The 25,401-nt window shown below is 35.7% G+C and overlaps 2 protein-coding genes across 2 annotated transcripts in view; both read left to right on the forward strand.

The window, feature by feature from the left end:
• LOC122569793 overlaps positions 1 to 25,401 on the forward strand; it is a 103,907-nt gene that overhangs the window by 38,232 nt on the left and 40,274 nt on the right. The gene's annotated exons all lie outside the window — the stretch shown is intronic.
• On the forward strand, positions 1,903 to 23,435 carry LOC122569792. Its single transcript, XM_043731383.1, has 2 exons — positions 1,903 to 2,018; positions 16,576 to 23,435. Exons 1-2 carry the CDS (start codon positions 1,975 to 1,977, stop codon positions 17,447 to 17,449), a joined length of 918 nt encoding a protein of 305 aa, XP_043587318.1. The 5' UTR covers positions 1,903 to 1,974; the 3' UTR covers positions 17,450 to 23,435.

Raw genomic sequence — 25,401 nt, forward strand, 5'->3', positions numbered from 1 at the left:
TATATTCTAAAAATTTCTTTTTCTCAAAATACCTACATAATCGTTGGCGTTCTTGCCTGCTGCCGCTATATTTGTAATTCATACTATAGTAGAAAATTTCTACAATTTTTTCCTTCTGAAAATGTATATACATAATGGAGAAGCGATCCAAATTTTACTATAGAATTTCTCCACGCGCAAAATCTACCAATCCCTGTGCCATCGTGAAAATTACATCCTTTCCATCTGGTGACTATCCAAGGAATATCGACCACCATTGAACCCCAGCCAAGTTAAGAACTCCACGTGCTGTCAACATTCGTAATTCCGAGTAGAGTGGTTTCTATCCGCATCGACTGTCGTTTAACGGTTAACGCATAGAAAGGAAGGAAAACGGCCAGAAATGAGCGGAGAAGAGGAAGAAAAGAAAAATAGAAAGAGATGGGATGAAAGTATATTTTATGAACGATCGGTTGCGGCCGATGATTCGTCGAAACACCCCCGGGAGCCGATGTTTCGCATGAGAATTAAGGCCATTGCAGGGGGATTCGACCGTTAATTTCATCTTCTTCTCTGGCAAGCGACGAAGCGTCGCGGCGCCTAGTATCCCACACAAGCTCACGCACTGATGCACGTGCACATGTGTGACCCGGTTGCGCGTGCTGCACTATCCCGAGCCATGTACTTTGCGTTTGCGTTCCGCAAAAGGGGATGGAGGATGGTTTATTGATCGCTCGAGGAAGAAACGATTCTGCGTCTCGCGTCTCGCGATCATCGCGAAACCCATCGGTTGCTATCCGTTCACCTTGCTCGAACCAGTCTTTCTTTTCATACTTTTCTACGTGTGGCGAGTTATCCTGGTCTCTCTGTTGCTAATGTGAATGACGTTACAAAGCTTATGGACGACCAGATGGAAACGAAGATTTAACGGAAGATCTCTCGTTTAAGATTCCTCCCCTAGAAAGGGCTATAGCAACCTGACAGTTTTAAAAAATTGAGTTCTTTTTCGGTGTTTTTATCCTAGTTATTCTCCACGGATCTATATAATCCAAAGTGGACGTTGTATTTCGATAGAAAGATGCTGCTAAAAATACAGATAGTTTCTAAATATTTACTCGTCAATTATTCGTATCATTATTCATCCAATATGTATTGAAAAAAGGAAGATATCTGAAGGGATACGAACGTGAAGAAGAAGCGAGGCAGGATTAAAAATATTAGGTGTGAACAGATACAAATGATTCGTTATCCTTCAAACTCCCGTTTCCTTTCCGTTCCTACGATCATAAAAAGTCTTGAAAAATCCCACGTTATATCTTTGATAACTGATTCTAGTTTAGAAATCAAACAGAATTTTTTATTTCCAATATCCTCAAACGATTGTTATCTATCGATGTATTATCGGAACGGGTTTCAGATATAACTTCGTTATTTCGTCGAATGTTTCTTTGAAAAGATTGGGAAAAGAAAGCGATAAAGTTACATTGAAAGATCTGAACTTTTCGTTTGATGCTTACCTACGAAAACTTAAAACTTGAAATTAATAAAATTTATATTCCCAAACTTTATCTACTTTTCGAGTGTCTCAGCGTAGTTGATCCCTTTAGGAAATCACGTCCCCCGTATTTTCTGGGGGATGGAAGAGAAATAGACCTAATTAAGAAGAGATCTTATTACACCGAAGACATAACTACGTTGTTAGACATTATCCCTGTAACACTTGGAAGAAGAGGCAGAGATAATATTTCGGTCGTTTCGTATCCGATATCGTAGATTTCATTCGAATTAATTGAGACGAATTGAGTTGCTCAAGGGGGAAGTAAATGTTCAGCGAGTTAAATGTAGGTTAGTTCTAGATTAGAGCTGACTGGACGGAGTTTGGAAGACGGGAACTCGAATTTGCGGAGAAGTTACTTGTTGCGACTCGTGTTGCGATGTGATGTATGTACGTCTACTCGCATTTTCTGCTCCCGCTGTTATGCTGAATGTTCCGTTATGAGGAATTTCTGCTTATTTGATCTGTTGTTAAGAACTGTCTGGTATGTATTAAAGTTCCACAATAATTCGAATAGCTTTAACATTGTCGGAACGTATGTTTTCTTTCAACGATGAACGCAATAATACAATAGTACAGATTATAACATACTCAAGTTTGAAGTATGTGTTAATTATAATTGTTTAAACGAGATACATAATTCTATTTATAACGGGATCTTATGCATCAATAGGTCTTAGTGATGTTAGAAAAATTATAACAATTCAGTCATTTTCATAAAATTATCTTGGGTCATATTATATCTCTCGTATCATTATTACTCACACAAGAGTTAGAGTAATTGTTAGAACATTTTTCCAAAATCTCAGTTTGTCTTAATTCGTTTCTTGAAACACCTATATTTTTGCTATATTTTTCATTCAAAAAAACAGTATATATATATATTTTTTAATCTCATAAGTATTTGAGACGAACCTGAAAATGTACATAAGAGTTGCAAGGTATTTATCGCGAACATGCATTTCGCAAAGTATTTGAACAGTCGATTATTAATGAAGTTAATCAGCTATAACATTTAGTGCAATTATCTTTAACACTAATTGTATACATATTTCAGATCGCTATTCGTACTGATATCTTTTACTCGGTATAACTACTATTTAAATCTTCAGATTGGTTTCAAACTTTCTGCGAGAAAAAAAAAGGGATATTGCTATTGTGAAGTCATCTTAAGGATGAACGAGACGTCTTAACATTGTCAAACGTCCTTTCACATTCGAAGACTTTCAATTCAACCCTGGTACACAAGTACGCGTACAAACGTCTTAAATCGTACTGGGGAAAATGTACAATTTCTCCGCGTTACTTGTTAGGACTCTTAAACGATAATTGGATCGACATGAAAACTCCAATTTTTCAACAATCCCAAATAGGAGAAGCACGCTCGAGACAAGCAAGATGAAACGCAGTTCTGAGACAATTTATGCGCGGTGCTGATCTACATGCTTTAATAATCGGAAACTGTTGAATATTTTATTCGACTGAAGAGATAAAGTGCCTCGAACGGGGACGCGCATCGAACAAATTGTATTTTTCGATCGTTTAATTACGTAGAACGAAGTATTTTTAAATTTATTCAATTGGAAACTCTGGAAAATTTATATGGCCACGGATCGTTGTAAAAGTTGCTTTTGAACAGGACTTTTCATCGATCGTTAGGAAAAATTGGCTGAAAAACGGTGCTTAGTCTGCAATTAGTGCAATTAGAAAATAAATTGGGTTGGTACTTTAAATCACAACGTTTTCGATCCGATTACTATCACGCCTTTGTAAAATAGTATAGTGTTTTTATTTTATATTTTTATTTACGACGATAGAACAGAAAACTATAATTATTTAATTAAAACTATTTCTTAATAAATTTATGTACTGCAACTAGAACAAGTATGTCGATACAATTAATCAACTGGTAACGACTAACGACAACTCATAACTCATGTTAATCAACGATTTGTGTTAACCCTTTTAACGGTTTCTGTACTTCGGAAATATGACCACATTCGCCTTCCGACGTACCTGCTTTTCCGAAAGGGCCACTTTCACCACAATACTTTTATGTTTTACCTGTACTCCTTACAAGTGCATCGAGTTTCATACGATTGTTTCACGATGCTACAATAGAAAATTCGAAAAAGGACGGCAAGAGCATAGCTATTAAATAAAACTAAAAAATAAAGAAAGAAAAGTATGACTAGAAAATTTGTATAACGAGAAACTACTTTCACTCAGTTCATAAAAGAAATAACTTGTTAAGTAACTAAAAGTAAATTTTACGATCGATTCGCGGAAGAGAATATCGAAGAGATTCATCGTAATTCTATAAGAAGATAGTTAACCGCTAAAAAAATGTATACGGTTACAAGCCAGGGCGAAAGTAAATTGAGCAGGATTTGTCACAGACCGCCAAGAAAGAGTGTCTACGAAATGGCTTTCTATCCAATTATTATTGCCTTTGAAAAATAGTAAATTTAAATAATGACGACGAGGAAAGTGTTTGTAGTTAAAATTAAGAAAACAAAAGACAAAAAGAATAAAAGGTCTTTATAGCAAGAGCAGTGATCTTCTTGTCAATCTATAAAAGACGCCTAAGAGATTAGAAGGAAACTTTATAATCACTTTGCAAAAGAGAACGTCAAAGATTCGGCGTGATAATCCATGCAGATTGTCAACTCGGTTAAAACTTTGTTCCAACAGTTAAGTACATGATTCCAATAATTTGAAATTATCGGTTAGACATGAATCTTAATAACTTATTTCCATAACGTTTATAGTTCTTGGAAGAACAATATCAAAGTAGTTAGAAGTACGTCGTTTTTCCATTAAGTTACAGATTAGTCAAAGTCGAAAGATCGATAATGCTATTGAACAGCCTCTACAAAGTGTTTAAATATGACGTTATCAGTATTGGTACAATATGTCCAATGTTACAGGTATAATGTATCCTTAAGATATTGTTTGATTGAAAAAGAAGAAATCGTGCATACTAACAACAATTTGTTTATATCTTGTTCAATCTTGTATTTTTCTAACGTTGGAAAAGTAATTAGATCGAAAGAGATCAAAAGAAGAGAACACATTAATCGTATTAATAGGTAGCGATGTAATGTTGTCTTTTATACTTCATAGTCGAGCCGAGCACTTCTAATAAACGGATTATATACAAATATCGAGTATGATAGCTTATTTGATGTTTTAATCGAACGACGAGTCGATAAAAGAACAGAGTATCGCAAAATGCAAATAACGCAATAATTAAACATTGAGAAACACACTCGAAACTTCTGGTCTGAATTTCTGTGTAATTACTGCACAGTCCTTGTTTGTATCGTTACTGTGTATCAGAAATATAACTTGTGTATTTCAACGAAAATTTGAAATATCATATTCCGAATTTTACGTGGAGGAATTTAATTAAAGTACATTTGTACTTGTAGATACATATTTGTTAGTGTAATTATGGTTTCTTTCTATATTCTGCAGGATTAAAAACGTAAAAAGTATAATCGAACTTTAATGTTATTTAAATAACGTTATTATATATATTATATAATTCGAATGTAATTCATGCATCGAATTTGTGATCAGTCTTAATATTTTGGAAATTTGTATTTTATAGAGAGTATGAAAAATGTCGTTCGGTATTAACAAGTTAATTTCACAGGGAACGTTGTACCGGAGATTTAAAGAAATTATTCCATTCTTTATTAACTGTATGTACTCAGGCTCTCAATTTCCTCTTATTTGTGTAACACTACATATGAATATTCAGGTATCATGGCACGCGAGAGATTATGGCTCTAGATATTTGTTTATAATAATTCAATATATCGTCTATATATATTTTATATAAATTACTATGAATTTTACACATATGAAGATCACAGAAGAAAGAATTTTAATGTCATCTTATCGCTAAACAATAGTATTTTGATGACACATAACAATTGACAATCGCCTACAAAACATTTATCAATTCCACGAAAAGCGTGACGACTCTATTATTGCAATCGTATGAGATTCGATCAGACAAATAAAATACCATGAAATCCGCATTCAACTCGCGCGTGAACTTGACAGCCTTGGGTATCACTCACCGCGATACCGATCGGCTCGATTCGATTGAAGAGAACGGGTTATCGTTGTTTACGACGGGTAACAGAGGCACGAAGATAAAAATCTTATCCGCGAGTCTCGTGCGGGGTGAGTCTCTTCGGGCTTTCCCTATTGGAGCTCGACCTACATTTTGGTTACAGCGCTGGTAAATATAAACCTGGCCGCAAGCCGGAGTATGTTTCCTCGCTCGCGATTCGCGATAAAGAAAGTTTTCAGCAAAACAATCGGGCGAAACGCCGGGTGTATTCGAAGAACCGGAAGCGATGTATACGCTACTGTGTTTTCGCCAGAAACACGGCACGACAATGCGCCATTGTCGAATTTCTGTCACGGGAAATTGAATCTGGTTCGTTCGAACCTGGGAAATTAAACATTACCAAGGGAAAGCCGAAAACTTTGAATTATACATGGCATTTTCAGCGCACGCTACCGTCAAGTTAATTTTCACGTGAGAATCTTTGGCAAGATTCGCTGGCGCATCTTTTGTTGCTTTGGAAATAGAGAACTCTCGATGGAAGTTTGTTAGGAAACACGAGAACGAAATATAGCATGAGAGTTTGTTTTCATCTCTCGCTACTCGTTGGAGAACGTTTGGATGCTATTTTTTCAGTAGATTGATTATTGGAGGCGATTTAATGGAGTATTTTTAGTTTATTGATTCTTCCATGGTATTAAATAAAAGTGACTGGTGTTTACGCGTAGAAGACTGGAGAGGAAATTCGTGTTAATAAATGGAACGGAAGTATACTTTGTTTGTTAAGCAACTATAAAAAGAGTTTCTCTTAAATTCATGTTATATTACGTAACATCCTTTTTACCAGTTATGCGTTATTCATCTTCTTTTTTAACACATAATAGGATTTTTTATACGTATATTGTTTTTAATGTTCAATCTTTAATATTAAGTGTTCGACTGTTCGCGGAGAGACGCGTTCACGGTAGATCGCGTCAACGAGAGTCGTAAATTCTCGTTACGATTAGATAATCGACGCTGCGAATTGGTCGATCCCCTATTTCGATTAGGATAATAAAGGTGGTTGACTGACTAGAACACTGAAGTAACAGTACAGACGTATTCTCAGAAACGTGTAAATAGTAAGTTACAACTGATGACTGATCAATGAACGAAAACCAGTCAAGACATTGATCAACGGATGAAAAACCAGTCAAGAGATGTTGACTGATCTAAGCATAATAAGTTCAGCGACGATGCTGTCATAAAGGAAAACTATTGCTGGGGGGCAACCACCAATCGCTAACGGATGGAAATCACCGTTGAACGACCTTCCCATATTTGCCTTATTGAACAATAACCATAAGGACCGCCTCGACTTAAAGATCTTTTGTAACAGTTAAGGGCCTTAACGGTAAAATAAAAATGCTTAGTTTTATCACAGTTCCTTAGGATTATTGCGGTCCGACTAATTATATTTGCACGGCTAGTGATCGTCTTAACCGAGGGACGGGTTTTATGTAAAGAGTCACCGGACGGTCGCAACGGTTAGTTACAAATAATTGTCGTACTAGTACACTCTTTTCTTATCACTGTTGTCTATCTCGAACGAAACGAACGATACAATTTGTCTAAATTAAACGAGCTTCCTCGCATGGATCGACGCGAACAAAGTATTACAATAAAAATCTCGTTCTTTATTAACGTCTTAATCTTGCATTTTGTTATCATCGAGAAGAGATAAAGCAATCTTTTTCAAAAAATGGAAAGTCACGAAATTTCGTTAGGATTCGAGAGGGTAAATATATCCAGATTGGAAAGGAGCTTAGATTCTGAATAGAATTAATGAGATTATACGAATCAATATTGGGATAAAATATGAATATGCAATTTTCGTCGCTGATCCGTTAACAACCACATCGAAGAAAATAGGTTGAATAATTTCAAGAAAGAAGAGGAGAACCAATTCGTCAATCCCGCTCACGATCTAACTTGTAAATCACGAAACAGAAAGGTTATATTTAAAGGAAGAAATAAATTACTTTAGAATAGTAAACCATCTGATATTCGTTCGGTATAACGTCGAATATAAAGGTGAATCGCGTTCGAGAATTGTATCACGCCAGCACGCGATGTTTCAAGCCTTGATTTTCGGTTGAATCTATGAACGTTCTCTGAGAACATCTATTATGGTTCGCATTAACAGAAATATCCATGTGAATTCTCGTAAATAGGAAAGACGAACTTAGGTTCTTCCTAAGATAACTTGCTGCATATCTTCTGCTGCAATTTTAGTTTTATCAAACTTGAAATTCCTTTCGAGATGTTCAAAATATTGGTTTTAATTAACTTGTTCAAATATAGGTAATACATGTAAAGACAACAGATAAAGGATATATCTACGTCTCTGTTGATTTTGGATTTGAATGTCATCTTATGACCAAGAAAGAATATTTCAACATAAAATAGCTAAAAGTGGAAGAATCAGGATCAATTGTCGAATTTTTGTAGGAGAAATTTTTGTAAAAGATTTAACTGTTAAGAGAAGCGGTAGATTAAAGTCTTTCAATCTTTTAGTGCTCTGATCAATAATATCTCTAAAGCTATAAAGGGACTGGAAAAATATATGTTTTAGCCTGAAATAAAATAAAAGGACAATTTTGATAACGTAGAATTAATTAACGTACTGAACTTTAAAACTGATCTCATATAAAAAATGGAAAGTTTCGTTGTAGTCTTCATGCGTAATTTCACGTAATAGATAAATACACGTCGTGTACACGATGAAAACAGCGCTCAATTCAAAGTCTTAGCTCACTTACAAATGGCCAGCCAAACATACAATGGTAATCTACAAATTTCTTTCCCTTTTTAGTAGTTTGTATTTTACAATTTGTCTAGCTGGACATTTGGTAAATTTTTCTAACTTAATTGCTAAATAACATTTTTTCAATAAGATCACTGGGGTGGCTTCTTTTAGTTTTCTTTCTACGAGAGTTCTGTTCTTTCAGTTGTTGTTTTTTCCTTGTAATTTTTTGTGTACCTGCCCATTTCTTCTCTGATCGTTGGTATTATTAACTCTTTACGTGTATCCTATTTAAAAAAGTGAAAAATACGCTGTCTTAACAATTCCAAAACATCTTTCAAACGATGCATTGACTAATAGTATACTTGGATAGGTAGTTTTATGGATAACTAAAAGCGAAGTGAACAGATTTTGCGTGATATTTTCCGGGGCTGGTTTAGAAATTTTTAACGTATCGAGAGTAACGAGAGACATAAACTCGTCATTTTACGTTATAAAAATAAAGACGTTGAATTTTATAAAAACTACACTCTCAACATCGTTGATCGATAACAAAAGGAAGAAGAAAAATAACAGGAGAAAAATCACTCACACGAGAAAAGATTATTTTGGTGCCGTTAGCAACTATTTTACAAGGGCACGGAAAGTATAGAGATTTCTAGGAAGATATGTCGCAGCGACGTGCAATTTACAACAATCTTACCTTACGTACGCCCCGGGAATACCAAGAGTAGAGGGGAGCTTTGTCGAAGGTCCATTAAAGGAGCCACAGCAGCGTCGTCATGGGGCTTCCTGCGAAGAAACGAGGGCACAAAGAAATGAGAATTACACTGCTGTATCGGTGACACTTACAGTATCTCGCGGAAGTATTTGAACACTTACAGAAATCTCTTATGAATATTTTATGTTGTGCTTCACGAAGATGAACATTTTGCAAACATTTTATAAATATGTACGATGACTGACGAAAACATCTGAACAGCCAGAGAAACTTTCTATGAACACTTTGAAATTTTATCATCTCTGTGACGGGGCACGACTGTCTTGATTATGGTTCAACCGTTCGCGGAGAGACGCATTCACCGTAGATCGCGTCAACGAGAGTCGTAATTTTCGTTACGATTAGATAATCGATACCGCGAATCGGCCGATCCCCTATTTCGATTAGGATCATAGAGGTGGTTGAACTGATCATAACACTGAAGTAATAGTCACAATATGCACTTTCCTCCAACAACTTTGTAGATATAGACAGTTACGCGCAGTGATTGTAGACGTAGTCTTAGCGACGTGTAAGCAGTAACTTAAAGTGACGACTGATTAACGAACGGAAAAGCAGTCAAGACTGTTCTAGGGATGAAGAACTAGTGAATTTCGGTGACGATATTCTGACAGAGGAAAGCTATTGGTGGGTGTGTCTAACGCACGGAACAATCGGATTTATTGATGGCAATTTTGCCTAGAAAAGTGAGGGCAACAATCATTGTTTCTAATTGGATAAGAAAAGTATTGGTAGGTCAGGAAGGGTCCTAGGACGCCGCCCCCGAGAAAATTGCTAGCGGGAGACATTGTATGTGCGAAAAATCAAATTTCCTGTACCTTCCCGGAGTGAACGATAAATCTAAAGAATACTTTAACTAAAAGGATACTTGTTTGGTTTGAATTACCTTAATTGTAAAAATGCCAAGATTTACGGTGGGTCCTTAAGATTATTGAGGGTACGCAATAAATTTGTGTAGACAATTATCTTACTTGCGGTATGGAGCCTGGTTTGGGTAGAGAGTCACCGGATGTAATAATTGTATTGGCAACATTCACAGAGGATATAACCTAACAAACACGAAGATGGTACCCCGCTGAGGTGTAAGGTAACCATTCACATGCTATGTATTTACAAGGTATAACATTTTACCTAATTTACCTAACATTGTCCCACTGGACAAATTGTAAAATGTAAATCAAGCAACAAAAAAAAAAAAAAAAATAAAAAAAAAGGAAAAAAAGATATTGGCAACATTTGAAATGAATTTGAAAATGTTGTATGTAAAAGTTATACGATATGTACTGAAAGGTGTATATCTAATAAAAAGTTGATAGCAACATAGATAGCCATCGTAATAAATGTTGAAGACAACGTGAACTTTTGTTCCACTGGATATCGAGGCTTGTTAATGTAATGGACAACTGACACGCTAAATATTTTATACTAAATATCCTGCAGCTCCTATGTACATTCTCAAATCTGATGCGAACTGTAGCAATATGATTCTGATAATCTGATAAGGGTGTTAATGAAATTTCATAAAGTTTCGTACAACGCGCGTAACATGTTCATAAAAACTTTTCGTAATAATTGTCCGAGTTTTTTTCGCGAGTCACTGTGAGATCGAAATGAACGAGGTGGGTTGTTTCCTATTGAGTCAGCCAGATTTTACACAACTTTTTAGAACTTTCGAAAAAGGAACTCTGCCACCCAATATTTGCTGCCAAATTTGCATGGAAGTTGGAATTCGTGAAATGGACAAATATTCGACGCGTTCGCAGAAAGTACGAATTCGTTGGAAATTGGAAGCATTCGGGGAAATTACAAGTATTCACGATACGCCGCCATTGAATTCAGGCATGTATATATGCTCCTGAATGGATTAAAAACACATTGAAACAGTAGGTCAAAATACACGGCTGTCTGATGAAACTCCTAGATTACGAGTATGTTTCTTTAAAAACGAAAAGTGATTCTCGTTTACGAACGAGTCACGATAAAGTTTGAAGGAAAGGAATAAAAAGAATATGGGGCGTAGTATATCTTCGGATAAGATCATACCGTGGTCTTTTTATTGGACTTTGAAAATATGTAATTGCATAACTTGAATTGTATTTTTAAATTATCCTTACTTGATCTTCGTTCCATTTTGTGTAAAGTGTAAAGTGATTATTACACTGCGAATATTCGTGCAAAAATATATAAAATGTCTAAGATATAGTACTTTTTGATATTCAGTCTTTTGTATTTACTGAAATATTGATTCGCATAAATATCCGTGAGCTAATCATTATAAGATATTATATGGCAGTATAAAGCATCTAAACGAACTTTAACTAATATTGTGTATAGGAAAACAAATAAAGAGTTTCATGGACTGTTGAGTTGTGTAAATCAGCTCACTGCCAGTTTCATAAAATAATATTTTGCATTTATTATTTTAAAAAAATTCATTATATTTTTTAAGTCATGGAAACGTATCATAGCAAAGAATAATGTTATATTCAATAATGTTATATTTAATTATGAAACTAAGTGGATAATGCTTTTACAATTTGGAACATGTAAATAAATTCGAGTTCCGAAAATCCTGCCTTGCATAACAATGATTTCTATTATATAGCATGTTATATTAGTAAAAATCCCTTCAGGTATTGTTCTTAGAACATAAAATGAGAAATCTACCTGGCAGAATACCTTTGCACATTATTGTAGAGCTTTGAAAATTTTCCGATGTAGTTCTGTTATATTGGATCGTCGAAATAACAAGTTTCTTTAGAAAGCATAATGCGAATACAACAACACAAGGAAATGTAAAATTCAATTCCATTTCTCTTCTAATAAATAAGAATATAAGGAATTGATAAGGAATAAGGAATTGAAATTCCTATGGGAAATGCATTTTTACTCTGACGAAAGGAAAAATATCAAATTTTTAACTTACAATCAAGATTATTACATATATAGAGCAAAATTCTCAACGAATGTTGAATAATTATTGCATATAATTATTATTTACTATACTAAATAATCTCTAGAGTTTTTATTACGCAATTTTTCTACCATACTTGTAATTTATAACGAAAAGAAGTTTATGCGAATTATCAAGAATTAAAGTAGTATGCTTCGTTTAACTTAAAAAAGAAAACTATAAAAAGATATAAAGGAATTAATACATTAAAAAAAGTTAATGTTCATATAAATTACATGTGAAATATTTATACGTATATGTATCAACATTCTGGAAGATTGTGAAGTTGTTAGGAAAGTTTCATCTTATTTATAGCATCTATGGGAATATCGTTCTTCTACCTTGTACCTCCAATGATTATATAGAGCGTGAGTCACGCAACGCATTACGAGTAAACATCTTCGTAACTACTTCAGAAATTGTAACAAATGTTGTTACTGACTACTGGATATTGCTTCCTACAAGTTATGTAATTCTTCTATATCGTTCTTCTATAACGTAAGAGTTTTCAAAGGAAACATTCAAGATAGAATTATTTGTAAATTCGTATATATATCAATTCCCCAAATAAATTTGTATAATTTCTAAATTTTCGAAATAATTCTGAAAAGCAAAAAAAAAAAAGAAAAAATTGAAAGTGCTTATATTCAGTGTATGATAGAAACTATATTTTTACATAACTTCGAATAAGAATTTTTAACGTTAATGAAGATTTTACGTATTTTCAGAGAAGATTTTTAATATTTTGGTTTAAATTTTAGAGAGTTCAGAATATTCCTTCAGATATTCTTGTCTTTGCGTGGGAATTTTTACTCGTTTCAATAAATTCTCTGTGTAAGAAAAACGTATTATAAAATTACGATTTTTACAAACAGTAAAACTGTAAATAGCGTCATTGTAAACCACAAAAAACACAGACTGAATCTTAAATTACTTGTTCAAATACGTATGTTTGTGTTTCATAAATTAGAATCAAATAATACATTAAATCGAAAATAAAATACGTACGTAAAAAATATGTATTTTTTTTACTAAAGGAACGGTTCAACTGTAAAGATTTCTGAAACAACAAGAAACAGGAACATAAAAGTTTGCTTTTACTGTTACCACGTTTGCTATACGTCCGCTATACCTATTTTATTATACTTGCAACACGTCCAAAATTGTAAAGACTATGACATTGAGAAGTTACTACGAAAGTTTTAAGACACCTTTCCAAGTTCTTTCTTACAACGATACAATGAAGTCGCACGGAAAGGTACGCAAACAGTGACAGTGAAACGAAGGTTATTTCGAAATATGAAACATCACATTTTTATTACGCCTATCACAGTAAAGTTTTATATTTGTGCTGCAAACACACAATGCACTTTTATGCCGATAAACTAAAATATGCTCATAAATCATTTTAAAGAATATTCAATTTTTGTACGAGAATTTGAATATTTTTATAACTATCGTAAATTTTAAAAGCTAATATATCGTGACAAATGAAGCATGAAGTTAAATACGCAGCGACGTGACATCTTGGTACTCACATACGTACATAAAGACTCACGTCACATTTTAGTCGTCTCCTAGCTCTTAAATTTCCCTAACGATTGGCATTTACGTTTCGAATCAATTCTGGATGATATTTCATATTCTTATCACGTAGCATACAATGTGCAATGTTTTCTCTCAGAAAAGTAGAATGCTACTTGTACAAAGATACGAGAGGAAGTAAATAAAATGAAAACGTTAATACAGAAAACATTTAATCTGCATTTTCCTAAATCTCGTTTTTGTACTTGAGGCGCTGTTGATCTTTTGAAAAATTAATTTGCCAAATGCAATTTATTCTGTACTGACAGAGAGACGTATACATATTACTGGAAAAGTCGAGAGCAAACACGATGTTCGCGTTATTTTCATTCCACAGAGTAGTTTTACATTTTATACCTGGAAATTTTATTATACGCACATTATTTGTATTATGTCTTTACTTTATCGGGTTTTAATAAATTTTCGTCGCATTAATTAAATTACGCAGTTTTACTTTGATTAAAAAGGAAAGACACGGTGAAATACGGTTTCATTTTTCGAACTGAACTTTTTCATACTACTTCACCGGGGAAATTAATCGCGGAAACTGTCCTATCCAGCTCTTTTTTAAATGTACAGTTTTTGACCGTAAAAGCAAGCGTAATAATGATATTACAACGAAAAGGAACGTCAGAAACGTTTTTAACCTTCCTTCAACTTAATTTCCCCTAAAGTAATATTCAATATATCAAATTATTCTACACACAGTCACACATTCATCCTCGTTTCACGTAATTTCTTTACCGTCATTTCGCGGAGGGAACAATTTTTTTACGAGATTCCTTGAAATATAATTTATGACCCGTATTTTAATCGTGATCGTAAAAAAATATTTAATTTGGGAAGTTTAGTACAGGTTTTTCTACTGAAATCAACGCGAAGTTATATCTATATTATTATTATAAAAAATATTAATTTGGATATCAAATATACACGATATTAATGTTTATCTGTAAATGAAATAAATGAAAAAGTATTAATTTGCGTTATGAATTTAAAATGTTTGGAATATAAAACATTTGAAGATAAAAAGAAATTATTTTTTTATCGTGGAATAATATATCAACCTTCTTGAAATAATATATTAGTCGCACATGATGATTCTTATTTAAAATTAAATTCCAAATATCTTAATACATTACGTGTTTATAAAATCACTTTCACTCGATCCTCTAAGAAATTTCTATTGATTTATTCATGAAACACCGAATCTACTTTGCTTCGATACTTTTTATTCTACTCTGGTGCACTTTAGTAACTTCTTTACTCGATTAAAAGCACCGTAATTTATATAAATAATATAATAGTATGTTAAAACATCTACACTTTTGCTTGATGAGAGAAGAGAAACTTGCCAAGTTGGCTTGAACGTAACTTGATTTACGTTCACATGTGTAATATTATTTTGTCGTAATTCACGTAGCAAATACATCGATTCGAAGTTAGTCTGTGGTGACTTTTCTCGATTTGTATTTGTCAGCCGGACATTAGTCTGTAAATTGGTCAGCTTCCGGAACACATATCGAACCGGAAGTCGAATACACGTCAACGGGAGAGAATCGTACGTCAGAACCGAACTAATTAGAAATTCTAACTAGACGACATCGGTAAATTGGAGCGGCAACTTTCGCATCACTTTATTTATGCAAAATATGCGAAACGAATAACATCCTTCTAATGAATATTCGTTGTAATATAAAACATGGAACGCGTATTAATTAAAATGTTTAATAACGATTGTGATTGGACCTCGTGCAAGCTATCCATTGTAATGCTTATACGTAGACACGAGCAATAGAAGAAAAAAGGAAATGAGGTGTAACAGAATAATTAAAAGTTCCGCACAATGGAGCCTCTGACCTACACTTTCTGGTTTTGCGAGTTTTAACAAAGAGAAAAAAATATTCCGCGTAAGAACTGAAAACGCCGAAGTAATCTTTTATCTTTGCTTGCATTAAAAAGAAGGACTGTAGCAGCTTCAAATTAAGAAGATATTCATCTCATCTCCTTTTTTCCATGTCGCCGACCATCACGCCGTTGAGGAATCGAGCAGAGACGTGCAAGAAGAAATTTTCACAGGTTCAACGACAGCGGCAGAAATATTTTGGTAATTCATTTATTGCGAAAAGCGTAGCGAATTTAACGCGGCGATTCTATCGCAGTGCATCCTGTGAACCCTGTGAGCGAACCTTGTACAGCCTTTAGAGTTGCGAACGTATCTAAGCAATCGATAAAACCCGAAAACGCGTAAAAGTCCACGGAGACGAGCATCATCGTCGCCAAACTAGAAGCACGATAAATTCCCTCGAGTACGAGCAACGTATACGCTTCGAGAAACAGGAATCGACATTGTTTCCTGCCTTCAATAGATCGTCGACTGTATTACCGCCTCGTTATACGATTATTAAACGTCAGAAAGATCCTCTGCTTTTGTAAAAACGGCATTACACCCGGGCGTGCGAGTCCAGTGCATGTGATTGAACGCATAGAAAGAACACATACACTTAGAGAAAATAGAAATTAGCGAGCAACGAATGATCCTTAGCGCTTCAAGTTCTAACGAACACCATCTTCAAGATCGCATTGTACAAATTAGCGGTGCTCGTCTCGGCGTATCGGCAGATTTGCCTAATTAACGATTCAATTAGAAATTCGATCTTTCGAAGAAAATCGAGTGGAAATTCGAATAGAAGAAAAGAACGAGCAAAAGACACGGTAACACTCGTAGTCAAAGAAATAGAGAGAAAGAGAATGAGAGAGAGAGAGAGAGAGAGAGAGAGAGAGAGAGAGAGAGAGAGAATGAGAGTTGTAGAGGATTGACTGAGCAAGGGTTGTGTTTCCGGTGTTGCAGGATGCACGCGGTTGGATTGCACTCGGCGCTGGCCATCAAGCGTCAGAGAAAACGCCGGGACGAGCAACGTCGTGCCCGCGAGCGTCGTTATAGCGCGCAATCGGGCGAGAGCGGCCTGACGTCGCCCAGGGCTTCGACCGGTTCCTTGGATCAACAACCGAGACACCATAAAACCGGACATCCGAATCGTTCTGCCGGCCAGGGTATGTTGGATTCGAAGGTAGTCACGTCGGTGGGAATGCTTCATATCGGCGTGGTCTTCCTGGTGTTCGGTGCTTTTCTTCTGATGAGTGGCCTGTTGCCGGGAGATCTCGCCCAATGGGGAACCAAAGCGTCTGGAGGCTGGTGGAACGAGCTGGTAGCCATAGGTCTGTTCGCTATCATCGTCGGCATGTTCCTCATCATTTTGAACAGGGTGATCGCGAAGAAGGAAGAAAACGACTTGGAAGAGTACGTGCAAAGGCAATTAACCAGGTCCAAGTCGGGACACAGACTGGAGAGAGACGCGGAAACTGGAGGATTGACCACCAGGCAAGCCAGAAGAGCGAGGCAACTGCAACAACAGGCAGCTACCGCTGCAGCTATAGAAACGGAGAACGAGAAAGAGTCTAGTTCTCCACCGAGAAGTCCTCCGCCTGCTTATTCACCGCCACCGACGCTCAACGGGGATCACCAGACTGCTCAGTCCGCCCTATACCTCGAACAGATCACCGAAGAGGAGATTATCAGTGACCGCGTAGAAACGTCGACCACTAACAGCCTGAGTCCCGGTTCACCGAGCGAGACCAGGGAATTATTGCAGAATCCTCGCCATTCGAAGCAAAACGGCAACCCTCAACAGGTTCATCGGCCGCTTTACGTGTCCAGGATTTAAATTACGAGGGAATGTTTGGAGCCCGTTCTGGCTTGAAGTTTGTACGATCGCGAGGATCTCATATATATCGGGAACAAACATGAGTAGGCGGTTTCTGCGACGGCGACGATAATGACGATGGGGCGGCGTTTTTACAATTTGGTATCGCGAAAGCTTCGAACGTGTTTCGATCAAATGGGTAACATCTTGGAAGGCATAGTTTATCGATGGGTGTTTGTATCGGTGGGTTTTCAAATTCGAGGAAAGGGAAGAAAGAATATTTAGAAACGAGAAATAGTATCGTCCAGTTAAGAGATTTTCTTTGGAATTAATCATCGATTACGATGAACTAAGATACACGAGCCAATATCGATAGTCTGTTTTTCGAAGTTATCGAGATTTCGTCGATTTCTTGTAGCAGCCGTTTAAATTTAAATATCTCACTACTGTCTTACAGCTGATTCGATTCTTCCCGTAGGCTATCAGTAACGAGGGATTTTTCTTCTAAAACAAGGATCTCGTCGTTAAACGTTCGCAAAACCTGACCAATGGGACCAAGGTTTCGTGCGTGACATCAATTTTCTTTGAACCACCTAAACAAAACGCAACACTATCATTCATCAAATACGATAAGAGAATATCAAAATACGATTCGTCAACGAAAACATTCCCTAAACAAAATTCATTGTTCGACACGTCGAGCGTTTAACAATTCCATTAATCGAACTCTACGGTTCAACCTTGCGGATGCTGAATGAGGGCAATCGACCGTAAAACAAGCAACTAATCGAAAGCATCTCAATCGAACTACTAGTCGACGAAAGTGTAATCTACATAGTCGAAAATGCAATTTCCCGTGCGCTAATTTCGATTCGAGCACAGCCGCCTCTATCTCCTTCAAAGTTTCGTATTCTCGAGGAATCGAGTTTCACAGAGCGTATTCACCGAGCATTCCACTTGGCGCCGAACGCGATTCTGCCCCGAGCAATTTCCCGTCAGGAAGTCCAGCGGGAACCGATACCGGCTCGTATCTGCAGGGGCAACGTGTCTCTTTGTGTATACGCTTCGGTTGTTACAAGGAAAGGGAAATTTAACAAGATACAGAGAGAGAGAGAGAGAGAGAGAGAGAGAGAGAGAAAGAGAGAGAGAGAGGGGGAAGAAGAAATCCTTCCTAGCGAACACTCGGTAGGAAATCAATTTCCTCAACGAATTACAGCGGTGGTGAGATCGTTATTCGTGACATTGTCGCTGCTTGTAGAAAGTGATCGAGATCTCGATAGTTTCAGCTCAGACTGTGAGCTGAGAAAGTTAAGTTTCCCCTGTTACGGTGCGAAAGGTGCAACGACGCGTGTACAGTTTTTCAATGGTTTCCTTATAGTTGTTCAGACCTGCTGCGTTCTTTGCATTATTTTAGATTCGAATTTAGATTGAGTAAAAAAAAAGAAAGAAATGATTACTGGTACGCACGATGTCTCGTTTTAACTTAACGTTGAATATCGTCGTGAAATATCGCAAATCTTTTTTATTTCATTAATGAGAACAAGAAACATAGAAATTCGGGAATCGCAGCAGGATTAAGAATGAAAGTTTTTATGACACGTTAGGGTTAATCGTGTGGTTAATCGTTAACCTCTTGAGGGATACTAGCACATATTTGTGTGTTTAGCTTTCTTCTTTATCAAAGATCCTTATTTATCGATCCAAAAGACAGTGCAAGTATGAAGAATGTACGCGTACAAAAGGTAAGGACAAAGAATAAGGAATGCCACAAAAAAACTTTATTACGAAAATTAAGTTTGTATATCTTAGTATACCTTGAACTATATTCGTAATAAAATTCGTATCGTGACAAAGTAATTATTTTATATCAAGTTAAATACTACAGAATACTGGGAGAAAGTAAGAAATGTCCAATTCTGTTATTGTCGAAACAAAAATATCCGCCAATTTTACTAATATTTAGATACTTTGTTTCTGACGCTCGTGTTACGCATGACGCTTTATTATTTAGCGATATGCAAACATACAAACTTCCTGTTTTCAATTAATACACCAAATCTCCAACGAATATTTCTGTAATTCTAATTGCGGTTGCTAACGACTATTAGTCGACAATAAATAAATAAATAACAATAATAATTTCTATAATTCTTCGTGTTTTAAGAAAACTTCTAGTGCCAATTGTCGTCAAGAAATACGCCTTGAAATCGTTTAAAATAGACACTTCTTATTCTTCTTTATTCTTGTCTTTCGTACGTGAACAATATTATCAATTTAAAAATTATTACATTATTTCTTTTCAAGAAGAATAACGGTATAGAGAGTAATTACTCTGATGAAGGATAATTATCCTTCATCGACTTCTAATATCAGCAAATTCGTTCCTGAGGAGGTTAACTCGCTTAATGACCTCGACTTTTCTCGATGATGAACATACGGAGGAGCGAAAGGGACGATTCGAAAGTTTGCGGTAGGAACCACGCAAGCAAGAAAGCTATTCGTCCATCGAAGCTTCTGGTCAGAGTTGCGATTTCTCTCTTTTCGAAGAAAAGTTCGGAGAAGTCGCGGAAGTTCTCGACAGAACCGATGTAATCCTCGTTAAGTATGAGGAAGTAAGTAAGAGCGAAGAATCGATCGAGTTGTCAGATGTTCCAAGTTCTTGCGTGGTATTGCCGAGGACGCGGAAGGAAATATTTTCGAGGCTGTTCATGGCAGGCTTTGAATCGTGCCATATTATCGAGAATATGACAGGATTTATGTCTTGCGTGCGATGGAGGTCCTCGTGGTGTACGTGTGAGACGAAGAGTATGCGAAGAGTACCATGGAGAAATTCCATAGAAACGTATTGGTTCGCCATTGAAAGAGGAAGTCGAATAATCAGATTGCGTCTCATAACCATAAAACCACATAGACTTCCGATTATTACATGCTGTGTTATATACATTCTTATATATTAACGCTGTACGGAACGAAATATGATACTTTAGATCTTAAAATTTCACCATTATCGGATGACATATTTGTGGTCCTTTGGATTTCCATCGTGGTTGTTCCGAGGTTTCGTGAACGTTTCGCTTTTCTTCTTCTGGGCAGAGCTGAAACTGAAGTTACGATGTCACTGGATATTTGTACGCTCGCGGTGTACAAAAATATGACACGTTTGATATCGCATTGAAAGACAATTTGTCTTTTCCAACATTGGAAATCATAAAAAAGGCAGAAAATTAGTTTAATCTTGTTTCGTAGGCAAACTGCAAATGTTTATGCAAATTCATTTTTTTTCTGAATATTATCAAAGAAATAGAACGTGAACAAAGATACACATCATTTTTATTCTATTAAAGATACCGTTGAACATTATGTGCATTCTTGTACACTTTTGCGTTTCTGAATCTGCCATAAATGCATGAACAGGCATATAGAACCGATGTAACAGAATACCTTGGTATACGAAAATTGAATTCAAGATACGATAAAATAATTTGGAAGTTTTATAAGTTTATCCGTCCGACTTTTTACATATTTCTAAATTTTGCCACTATGTATCTCGTAGCTCTATAAAAATTGAAAATTTTACGGTGGTCTTATAGTTATGAGACGCAGCTTATAGAAAGGGAAGGATAGAATATCGCCAAACGCGAAGATATAAAATCATGCACTCAAGGACCAAGATATAATTAATTCGGAATGGTTGAGATAGACAATTTTAAAGAGGATCTTGAAAAAGACGAAGAGAGAATAGAAAAATGACGGGCGGGAAAGATGATACCGCATGATGGCTGATATGTTTCTTCGGCCGCGGGATATCAGTAATTAAATTCATCGATTAATCATCTATATCCGAAAAAAAAATTCAATTTAATAGACGTGTAAGGAACTATACAGAGGTTTTCGACGCCAACATACTCATATTATACTTTAATATTTAAATTATAAGTAAAAACGGACCCGACATCGGGACTACGCGTCTTTAGAGAGTACGATTTGTCGAAAACGAATGTCCTTTAACGTTTAAGCATGTCGTTCCCGATATCGATGGTCTGATATCAGTCGTTGTATATGCAAAATCGTTCGCGTTCTAATCTAATTTCACGATTTATTCGGTCTGACGAGGGAGTAATAGGATTATTAAAAAATCATTTCGGTTTCGTGCGCGTGTAACATTTATCGACAAAATGAATAAATAAATGTATCATCCTGCCATTCCTTTTATTAGGTAAGTCGTCGCGTAGCAAATTTCGTTTTGAGGTAAACGATATCAACAAGTTTGTAACTTGTTTCATGTGAAAAAGTAAGAACTATTTCGAATCGATGCATATCTCTTTTATTTTTTTTCTGTCATTGTATTATCGTTATTATCAGGGTACCATTGCACAATGATTTATTAACTCGGTAATATTAACAAATTGAAGAGTCACGAGTTTCTCTTCCATCATTTTATAATTTTCCGTGAAATAATATAATCAGATAACACGTAATTTGTACAATTTGCGTGAACAATTCCGTTGATTAATTACTACATTTGTTCCTGTGGTATAAGAGAATTTATTACAGTCGATAACTCATGACTTATAAGATTTCATTAATTTCAATCGTGCGAGAGAATCTAGGTTTTGTATAATCGAGTAATATAATTTTTAAATTTCATTTATATTTTATAGGAATTGTTCGCCACGCATCGCATAATTAATTATTCTCCTCATCTCGTATTTCATTTTTTGAAGTATTTTTCATACGTGCAATAAATCTCCTCCGTAATATCCTTCATTTTCGCAAACTTATACGAAATATCATGGTTTCCTTTTTTTTTCCTGAAAGATTTATTAAATCTACAACACAGTATGAAATATGTATTCAATCACGTCTGCGTGCACAAAACAATTATATAATCGTTGAACGTGTCTCCTTTCTTTTTTGCCACATCTGATTCATGTAATCACTTAGCTAATCGATTTGATCGGTAAAAATAGAGATATTTGATGGAGAATCGACGCGATGAAACAATCCGCTGTTCTCCGATCACGAGTTCGCGTTATTTTCATCCCTTAAACATTACATTCCGATTTTGCATTCGATATAATTAAACATTCCATTCGAAGTACTTACGAGTAGTCACTTATAGCCTTAATTCTTCGAGTTGAATTCACGGTTTTTCGTGAAAGAATGGTCGAATTAGTAGAAAGTTTAGGCATCTAGTCGTGAGAGGATACTTCATTGTAGAAAGTGTCACGAATCTCAACCGATTTTTGACTATAGTCGAGGTGTAAACTAAAAGATTAAAGTTAAGGTCGTAAATGTAACAGATTATGAAGCATTTCATTACATTTTCTATTATGTTCCAAAATTTTGTCAAGAAGAAGCTTAGCGTTCTGTATCACAATTGAGAGAGAATAAGATTCGTGAAAGAAAACTGTAACGTTTCTACTTTTCCACACGTTATAGTTTAGTCCAGGGATATCGATCGTTTAGGGTAATTCAATCGCTCCATCCATTACGTTAATCAGCTGTTCGTCTCTTTTTAACACCTCGAAAGGCTCTAACGGTAAGAATAGAACAAATATTATTCTACGAAGTGATATAGACAGAGAGTATGATATTTAACAAATTCGAGGCCGCTGATTATACATTGCGTGACCCGTGGTATTCGTCCAAGCTGTAAAACGATGAAAAGCAGACAAAAAATTTATTAAAGAAGATAAAATGGTCTCGAATGATATATCACGTGAAGTCTGCTTCTAAACTGGGAGCGTTCCAATCTTTTAAAAGTTATTTACTTACATTTTTTATATACCAATTAATATTCCATTCTCTATAAAAGGAGGTAATAAAGTATTTGTATGTGAAAATGGTTGCATTAAAAGACGTTCTACTTTCAACACGATATCTAGAATGTAAAATACAATGTTCGAGTTTGTATTAGGTCGTCCGAAAAGTTTCTTCCGTTTTATAAGGAAATAGTGGATACACAATATTTTCCGTTTTATATTATTTTATCGAATTACGTATGATCTATTTTGTTCTATCAAGATAAAGATTAAAACGCTCGACAGATTAGGTTTCATGTTTGTATAAAGATACGTCGTTGTAAAAGACGTGTCTGTAAAAGAAAGAAACTTTTCTGACAACCTAATACTTCCCATTTCCTGTAATGTTCTTCGAATTCTTCAAAATCGTATTTTGCAATATAAAATTTGATGAGAAATTAATATCAGTATTCAACTTGTCGAAAGAATAGAACTGTATTATATTATCTTACAATGTTGCGGTAAATTTTCTAAATGATTTTTCCAGTTGTCTGTTAATAAAATGTTTCGAAATAGCTAATTTACGTGCCACACAGTTGCGATACAATAATTGAAAACATCCATTTTCTTCCCCACGCGTATCTTCATTTGGGAAAAGGATTCCCTGGTACACGTATACAACGTATAAATAAATCGCAAACTATAGTTATCCCGAAGACACAAATAAACTTCGTACCTTGTTAACCGTTATCTTGTTACATCGTATATTCGCAGTCGCAATTTCTGAAGCACTGTACACGATAACACTCTAAATATAAAGGAAGGTAGCAACTACGACTAATGCTATAAAACATTCCAACTACAACAAGCAAGTTCTTTCATTTTACTTAATTACACAGAATAAAACGCTATGCGAGGAATGTTACGTATTTGTTATATCACCAGATATGTACAAATGTATTACCAAATACCAAAACTATATCTGAAAGTGGAAATTATGGCAGACTTAAGGCGAAAAACGAGTGACCTACGATCAGAGTCATTGGCATTTAGGGTAACGTAGAGTTATTCGAATCAACTAAGCTTCTAAACCATAAAAACTCCAGCTTGAACATTGAACAGAATGATCAAGCTTGCTGTATATCACGAGACGCTATTAGTCTCTGTAACAACGGAAGTATGAGAATATATCGTGTGCTTAAAGTTGAGCAAGAAAAAGCATCAGGAACGAGAAAATAATCGAAACAACCTTATGGAAAGATACTCTACCATACTCTATAGCAGGATCTCGATCTCAATCTCGAATTCGTTAATATACCATCGAAGGAAAAATTGGGACGTGTAACGATAAGAAAGTATGTATTATCTGTGATGTGTTTGCAACCTAGTTGAGGCACCTAGAGCGGCCGTGAAATGGGTGTGGTATCTGACGTGGCGCAAGAAATAACCCTGGACGATCGAAATGTTGAGGGGCGATGGTTAAACTTGAAAACTGCGTCGAGATTCGTGCACTGTATTTCGTATCTTTGTATTTCGTTCAACGACGTCGTTGTAATCTCGACGTTAGTTAGATTTACGCTGCGTGTATCAAGTGCCGCTTTTCTCTCATGAGCGTATTCAATCTCGAGATTTTCGAACCCATGAACGTTAACATTTAACTATAATTAGTCGAGACAGCTGCAAAAATCTTTTCCGGCGTCCTGATTTATCGATAGGGGGGCGTCCATTGTCCAGTGACTGATAGCGCGGTACATATTAAGGATAGTCTGTAATTTTAATATGCTATATTCCATTTTGTAATAACTTGGGTATTTAATTACATATGCTAGCTTTAGACGGCGAGATTTTCGAAAACGACCCGATACGCGATGTTCATTTACATACGTGTGATTGATATCGTAATTATGCCATAACGGTCACACGAATGGTGTACGATTAAAAGACAGGAAGAGAAGCAGAAAGAAGGAGGAAAAAGCGAAGAAAAGAGAAAGACACGACGAACTAGAGTGGAAACGATTTCTTTCTTTCTCTTTCTCTTTTTTTCTTTTTGCGAATGCATTGAGAACGACGTTCCCTGTTTCCATCGATCGGTCGTTTTCGAACGTCTTCAAGAAGAAATTGCCACGCTCGGGCGCTACCATTCTGTGATCCAATGAAAAATTAATTAATTAATCTCATACCGAGAAAACGTGAATGATGTTCTTTCGAGGAATCTTACTCTGTACATAT

The sequence above is a fragment of the Bombus pyrosoma genome, linkage group LG7 (genome assembly GCF_014825855.1).
Source record: "Bombus pyrosoma isolate SC7728 linkage group LG7, ASM1482585v1, whole genome shotgun sequence".
Lineage (NCBI taxonomy): Eukaryota > Metazoa > Arthropoda > Insecta > Hymenoptera > Apidae > Bombus > Bombus pyrosoma.

What these genes read in the sequence shown, in the direction of transcription:
- LOC122569792 (XM_043731383.1), top strand. Translation starts at nt 1,975, where the DNA reads ATGAGGAATTTCTGCTTATTTGATCTGTTGTTAAGAACTGTCTG. An exon ending in CTGTTGTTAAGAACTGTCTG is followed by an intron (nt 2,019 to 16,575) that starts GTATGTATTAAA and finishes CCGGTGTTGCAG; the next exon opens with GATGCACGCGGTTGGATTGC.